Source organism: Ixodes scapularis, unplaced genomic scaffold (assembly GCF_016920785.2).
Source record: "Ixodes scapularis isolate PalLabHiFi unplaced genomic scaffold, ASM1692078v2 PGA_scaffold1__304_contigs__length_218370807, whole genome shotgun sequence".
In the NCBI taxonomy this organism is placed as follows: domain Eukaryota; kingdom Metazoa; phylum Arthropoda; class Arachnida; order Ixodida; family Ixodidae; genus Ixodes; species Ixodes scapularis.
Genome location: NW_024609846.1, coordinates 1,941,874 through 1,949,909, shown reverse-complemented (window position 1 = coordinate 1,949,909; position 8,036 = coordinate 1,941,874). Strand labels below are relative to the sequence as shown.

At 49.9% G+C, this 8,036-nt stretch overlaps 1 protein-coding gene across 1 annotated transcript; it reads left to right on the top strand.

Annotated features, from left to right (window-relative positions):
- Positions 1-1,979: 1,979 nt before the first annotated feature.
- LOC8024426 lies at positions 1,980-5,645 on the top strand. Its single transcript, XM_029973287.4, has one exon. It carries the CDS (start codon positions 3,923-3,925, stop codon positions 4,940-4,942), a length of 1,020 nt encoding a protein of 339 aa, XP_029829147.2. The 5' UTR covers positions 1,980-3,922; the 3' UTR covers positions 4,943-5,645.
- Positions 5,646-8,036: the final 2,391 nt, after the last annotated feature.

Genomic DNA, 8,036 nt, shown 5'->3' with positions numbered 1-8,036 from the left:
GAAAAGTACCCGACTGGCGATACTTAGAGACCAACACAAATAGAGACGATTTAGTACACCAACATACCATAAATAAGAAATCTGATAATGTCTCGACGAACTTTGTTTCTTTTATATTTACAATCTTCACAATTACAAAAGGAAAGGTCAATGTTTGGTCACAAAATATATGAAGAGAATCTTTTAATACTAATTGTCCTTAAAAACAAAGAAATAATTAACTTCATTACACACTCAAGTTCCAATCGTTGGAAGACAGCTTTTTTTTTTGTTTGTCTTGCGTGGGCCTCGAATACGAATGCGTAGATCACCACCCTAATAAAAAAAAAAAAGAATTGAGCCACGACCACTTAACGCTCTAACGACCTATTTTCGAAGGCTGTAATCTCCCGGGTGGAAACATTTTAATGTTGGCCCCTGCATAATCCAGTTCTAATAACTGCAATTTTTTATTTTATTGCAGAAGATGCGTCGACCACGACAGCTTCAAGGTTCCCCTTCTTACCCGGACCAAGTATCCCGCCAACCCCCGGGGTTATCCTTTCCAAGTTCCCCACGTCCAGTCAGCCTGCTTTTGGGATTACGAACGCGGGTACTCGTACCGTAGGCACAACACCGCAAGTCAAAGGGGGGATAGGGACACATACCACGCAGAGCGCGTTCCCCACAACATTCCAGCGTGTCGGAGGCACCGTCACTCAGTCGGCGTTCCCAAGTTCGCTGTACGATGACTTATCTTCTACACAAGCTGTTCCTGATGTCACAAATCCCGTTAAACGATACACCACACACATTCCACCGCCTGATAACGGTTTTGACGCTGAAGGAAATCCGATCACAACCGGATTTGACACCATTACAGGAGTCATTCCAGTGTCTGTCGATGGCCTGAAAACAGAAGCAGCCCCAGTTCAGAGTCAGGACGTTGATGGAAAACTGCCGTCTTCGGAGAAAATTCCAGGTGCGACGAAGGTGGACAGCGCGCTTCAGGGACAGCAAACGACGGAGGCTGGATTTGGAGAGGTCAGTCAAACGACTGGAGCAACTAACGCTAGCGGGTTGCCAGGGCACGTGACGGTTTCTCGTATTTCTTTGACTACAGTCACTGCACACGCCCCTGAAGAGGCCAGCACCCACGCAGACGCGGGCGTAAGCGCTGCGCAGGATCATGTGACACAGGTTCAGACTTCTACGATCGGTATCGGCGGAGGCAGTGACTCTTCGTCTGTGGGAGCGTCAGGCGCTGATGCCTCCACTTCCACGAGCGAAGGCCACGTGTCTACAGATAGCAGTGCAGCTACCACATTCGGCCAGACTTCATCACTAACAAATGCTGAGTCCGGTGGCACCGAGTCGTCTGCAGCAACCAGTACCACTTTTGGTGTAGCCGGTGAGAGCTCTGCAGATGTACAAGGCACTACAGATGTAACGACTGGCACAGCGTCTTCGTCCGAGACAAGCAGTTCGTTTGGAGCTACAGTCAGTAGCTCAATAAAAGAACAGAGCACGGATGGCACCGCTACGGCTACGGGCAGTGTCAGTTCCAGTGAAACCACCGAATCACAAAGTACCACAGGCGCGACTGCCGTGCCAGGACCCTCCACTGATTCCGGTGCCACTATAACTGTAGGAAGTTCTGTTTCAGGCGAAACAAGCACCTCTTCTGGAGCAACAGATGCCAGTAGCGTAGCCGATCATGGAACCGAAGCAAGCGCTTCTACATCTACAAGTGCCGAAGGAAATGCGATTCCGGGAACCGCCACACAGTCGAACGTCGACGTGACTGTTGGAACCACGACTTCAAGTGAGGGAAGCCAGGCATCTGCTGCAGTTGGTGATTCAAGTGCCACGTCAGGACTATCCAGTGCCTCTGATTCGGCAAGCGCTGAGGGTATTAGTTCTCAAGATGCTCCACAAGGGTCTACAGCAGATCATGCCAATGATATTCCTGATCATCAAGCGGACTCTCATGTATCGGATACAGGTGGAAGTGCTGTCTCTGGCGTGGCATCTGAAAAAGCTGTAACCTCAAGCGAAAGCAGTTCGTCTTCTGCTGCAGGTGGGGAATCAGGTTCCACAACAGGCCTCTCTAGTTCCTCCGAGTCAACAAGCGCTGGAAGCAGTAGTACTCAGGATACTGCACAAGGGTCTACAACTGATGCTGCCAACGACATACCTGGTAATCTTGCGGAATCCCATATTTCGGACACAAGTGGAAGTTCTTCTAGCGTGGCATCTGAGGGAACTGTGACTTCAAGCGAGAGCAGTCTGTCCTCCGCTTCTGGTAAGGATTCAAGTACCACAGCAGGGTTGTCCGGTTCCTCTGATTCCTCGAACTCTGGAGGCAGTAGTTCTCAAGATGCCGCTCAAGGGTCTACAACAGACCCTGCCACTGACGCACCTGGTCTTCTGGCGGACTCCCCTGCTTCGGATACAAGCGGTAGTGCTCCCTCTAGCGTGGCTTCTGAGGGAACAGAAAGTAGCTCTGTTTCAGGACAAGCCTCTCAGACAGCAACTGCTGAAAGTGCCGGCGGTTCTGCATCTCAAGTGGTCACAAGTCAAACATCAGAGGGAGCCGAAGTGAACACTATTCCGGGTCAAGATCACATTGATATTGCAGGTCATACCTCTACCACGGGTGGGTCTTCTGACTCTCTCACAACGGCTACCGAATCTTCGAGTGGCTCTGGTGCCGATTCCTTAACAAAGTCTGACAGTACCTCTAACGAAGCTGACCACGTGACTGACTCAACCACTTCAGGAATATCGAGTACCACTCAAACAGAACAAGCTGGCGAGTCATCGACTACTGGAGGTGCGGGCCTTACTTCGATTGAAGGATCAAGCCAATTATCTGCTGGAACCGATGCCAATACTACTCCAGGCCAGGATCATGTTGATGTCACAACTCCCACTCCCTCCAACGAAGGCTCTTCGAGCTCTTTTACAACTACTACTGCATCTTTCAGCGGTTCGGGTATTGCATCTTCAGATACGTCCAGCGAGGGAGCTCATGACAGTGCAACTGTTGAAGGCGTTTCAACTGATGGTACAGCTACTACCCCATCTGGAAACGCAGCCACTGATTCTGCCGCGACTGTTGGGGACGGAAGCGCTAGCGGTGATATCCATGAACATTCTAATGATTCTGAGCACAAAACTGAAGACACGACATCTCCCTCGGTAGCGACAACTGCTGGAGCAATTACAACCGCAGGCGTTGAAGCAGCATCGACTGACAGCGGCTCGACTGCGAAGCTTGACGAAGGAACATTTGTTACGATTGGTGGCGAGGATAGGTCGGCCGCTTCCGGAGGAATAGGAACGGATTCTGGAGTATCAGGAAGTAGTGAGTCGTCTAGCTCGACCGACTCAAGCGGCACCCCCAAAGCTGAAGGCGCGACGGAATCATCCGTAAGTGTTACTACTCAAGCACCAGGGCTTGAGGGCACAACTAGTGGTCTAGGCGAAAAGGCTCCTGAAGCTCCTAGTACAGAAAGCAGCCCGTCAAGTGGTTCTTTAGATTCCGTTGCCCAGACAGAAGAAGCTAAAACTGGTCTTTCTTTGGACGACCTTCCCCAGCAGGACAGCCCCAAGGCCACTGATGAAGTGCACGACAACGAAGCCGTTCCATCTAAAGACAGCACAGCATCTACTGATTCAAACAAGGTTACTGATGAGACACATGGCCCTGACGCAACCACGACTCCTGGCAGCGTGACTACTCCGTCCGAGCAACGACCCTTTGATCCATTTGGAAGTGGCACATCAGGAACGGCTACCACTGTAGCTGGAGGAGTAGCCGAAGGCGATGGAGTGACAAAGTCAGGAAATATTGAGCGTGAGGAGACTCCAGCCGGAGGTGCTTCCACATCGCCAACGGACAGCGCTGCTACGACTGAATCCACTGGAGGAGGGCACGATGGGGCGGAACCGACAACAGAAAGTCCGGTTGTCACAGAAGAGGCCCACACCGTTTCCGATGATGTTCCAACAACGGCTGCTCCTTCGGATGGCTCTGGAGAAGGCACAGATCACGGGACAGCGGAAGGAAACGGAGGTGCGACAGATTCCGGTTCTGACACGGGTTCTTCAGGCAAGGAGCCAAGTCATACGAACGGCAATGGAGGACACGGTCACACCAACGGAAATGGAGGACACGGCCATACGCATTATCAAAGGACGCCCCCAACGCTGGAACAATTGCTGGCACAGCTTAGCCCAGACGCCAGGAGACAGTACGAACTTGACCACGGTCCAGTCTCTGGTTCGGGTGGTTCAGGAGGCTCGGGTGGTTCAGGAGGCTCAGGAGGTTCAGAAGGGGGAGAGGGAGCCAATGGTGAGCATACACCAGACACAACCTCTGCGCCTGGAGGCGAAGGGGATCATACAAGTTCTCCTGATCTCGGCTCCGGTGGAGAAGCCACAACCGAGCCAAGCACGGAGCACGAATCAACAACTCCAGCTGAAACAGATGCGAACGGCGGCGAGCACACAACTGCTAAGCCAGTTGATGGCGATTCTGGTGACCCTGATACATCAGCATCGGGCGGAGATGGGTCAAGCGTTGGTGCTCCAACGACCCCTGACGGAACTCACGGAGGTGAAACGACAACGCCGTGCGGGGACGACGTCCACAAAACGGATGAAGCTACTACTTCCGCACCCTCATCTCACGAGAATGGTAGCACTGACAAAATCTTCCCAACACGATACGGTGGTGACGGCGCGGAGGCGACTACACCAGCTTCGGGCGACGACCACAACGACCGGGCTGCTCGTTCGGCTTCCGATTCTGTGGTGCAACTTGTCAGACAAGCACGTCCTCCGGCTCATGGAAAGACTAGAAGATCTTCTCGTTCTGCCCGCGCTAACTAGCGTCAGAATTCTTCCGCTCAAGGAGACCGTGATACAAGGGTTCAGAGCGATCAGTCGTTCATGACTTAATTGCTGTAAATAACTTATTTCTAGACTGAAAGGGGACACCAAGGCGAACGAAGTCTTGGTACGGTGGCAGCTACAATTTCACACCACACGAAGAGCTTTGGTTGAGTGAACCTAACTTTACATGGATCGCCAAGCTACGCCAAGAACATACCCAATCGATGAACTTAATGTACACGCCAATCGAGTGTTTTTGTAGATGCCAGGGAAATTAGACGCAGTCGTGATCCAAGTCGTGTACCAAAACAATTGCGGCCGTGTGATAAAAAAACAAACAAAAAACAACTGCAACAACAACGAGGATCTCTTTGCATAAGCGATAGGTTGCGGCGATGCTTTTCGAGCGTAATTATTGCCAACGACGAGTTGTTGCAGCAACACGAGAGGAGGGAGATGGTGCAAGTCTCTACAGGCATGCCTTACTCGCAAAGTGCAATTCAAGCCCTGATAATACGTGCAAGGACTCATGTTCACAGTGAAACCTTCACTTCTTTATGCCGTGGTTCGTTTTGGGGAGGGAGAGGCGCCTTGTCGCATCCTTTGTCTACACTCTTCATCTGCCCTCCCGATTATTATTATTATTCTTTTTATAATTGTTGTTTTCACATGGTTCGATCATCAACTGTTCAATGAGGCTGGTAATGTATTATTGGTGTGCTTGCCAATAAAACACCTTTTTGGACGGTTTTGTTTAAAAAAAAGTCTGGTTTCTGTCTTTTCTTTTTACGTTCTCAATATTCCTTGCTTAAATTCAAATTTATATAGCAAAGGCTGGACAGGGAAAAGTCACGAACTGGAGTCTTATGCATTCAGCTCCCTACGAAACGAATTATGTGCATGGTATGTTGTGAAGAAGAGAGAGAAAGAGAAGGGCAGAACGAGGTCGGGGGGGGGGGGGGGGGGCGGTGAGAACGTATCTATGACCGGAGGCCGGATCGTGTTATGAGCACAGGGCAGCGCCTGCAATGCTAAATGATAGGAAAAGAAAACAGTGGAACATATCATAGCGGTATGAACATCGTCCTACACCTTCTAGCTTGGCTATGTAGCCATCATTTCAAAGGCGTCAATGATCCGTGCACTCAATATATTATCTTTGCTATTTTACATTCGTGCAATACCTCTTCCGAAATTGTTTCTGAAATTTAAAATTAAAAAGACGGTGTTTTTTGGTAAAAAAAAAAAAAAAAACTCTTATTGAAACATATAGCTTAACCCCAGTTTAGCCAATGTCCAACACACATTATGAAATATTTAAGAATTTTATAGGCTCCTATATATCAGAGTACTTAAGACGTTCGATTCGCGGCATTAATTATTCTACACCACAAACTACGAGTAAAAATTATTTATCTTCGTTGATGTCTCGAAGCAATGCCCCGTTTCCTTTTTTTTCATAGACAAGGCGACAAGCTGCTAGAAACAGACGATCAGACTACTGTGGTGATGAGTCACGTCACTACGTTCATCATTAATTTATAAAGTATAATCCAATCAATAAAAAAGACAAGTGTGGACGTTACTGCAATTTCTGAGTCGACGGAACCTGTCCGGTGTTTAAAAGAATGCGCGCTACTCCTCATCAAAAGCGTGGATGTGCTGAAATCATAAATGACTCAAGAACCGTACGAAGGAAACTTAGGAACTCAGGCTTAGGCGATGACTTAGGCCATGACTTACGCAATGACTTAGGAAAGCGTAGGCTATCATCTCGACATTTCTTACTTCATAATTCGTGCTTTTACGTTCTGGGCGACTAATGCCTCAAACGCATTGGCTGCGGAGCGATGACACGATGTTCGGGACTCACCTCGCACGAGTTTCATAAGCAGTCAATGGCGATAGCTCAGCACACTTCCAAAAGTACCTGTATGCATATTGCTCTTGGGTGCATTCATTGATCTTCGTAGGTCCGCGATATAGCTAGTAAGCGAGCAGCATCGCCCTCCAATACGCCCCGCAACCGGGCTCATTTTCGTCTCCTGCGCATGAGAAAGGAAGTAGCGGTGACGTCAGAACGCCGAGCCCTGATTGGCTGATCGCGACCCCCTATCTGAGCGTCGCCTGCTCGCAACGTCGTCTGCGTCTATCTTACCTTTCCTGCGACTTTCGGAAGTCGAGCGAGCTTGACTTCGCCTTAGAGAGAGGACAGACGAAATAACTCGAGCGGTACGTTATTTTTGTCTAACAACTAGCAGACGCGCATCAAGGAGGGAAGTGAAAGGACTCACTGGCGAGGTGTCCCGAGGCGCCGAGGTTTGTTTGCTAAGAACCGAGAGTGAGAATGGCTAGTGTCCGCAAGTTCCCTCCCAAATACTTTTTCCCGCCTTTCGTGTGCGGCGAGACTCCTCACTCTTTAACGGCGTCGGCGGGTTGGCGCAGTTAACGTCGTCTGCTTTACGTCTGCCAGTCAAAGCGATGGCTGCTTTACCTTTCTTGCGTCTGTCGGAGATTCACCGCTTTTTTACCGGCCAGAGTCACCGTTGCCTCCGAAAACAAGAAGATGACAAGAGGAAGAGGTTGACCTCTTAACCTAAAATTGAGGTCAGCGATCAAAGTAGAAGACGAGAAGGGTTCACAAGAGTCGCGCGGGCATATTCCATTCGGCACGCCAGCCGGTCGTGGGCAGACGGTCGCCGAGTCGGAGTGCCTGCTAGGCCTATCGGCCGAGCTCGCTTGGTCGTTGTCGGTGGAATCGTGGCCGTTGGAGTTTTTCCCGGGTGTTTGTGGATCCAGCGTTCTTGTTTGTCGTGGTCTGTTTCAAGTAATTTTTACTTTTTTCTTGCTGCTTGAAGTCGGGACGCGTGAGAAGCGCACGTAGAAAAATAAACGTCCGTTAATCGTCGCGACCGCGACGCTGTCGGCCATGCTGATTTGACCGTAAGAAGTGTGTAAGACAGCTTCGGAGCTGTCGTAGGATTTCGTCGCAACCTGCGCAAAACTTACAAAACTTCGTGAACATGAATGTGTTCTCAAGCTTTGTCTTACGCACATTTTTGGCGTAAGATCGTTTTGTGAACCTGACCTCTGGCCTCTGCACTTTCGAAAGTCGCAGGAAAGGTAAGACGGACGCAGGCGACGTTGCGCGCAGA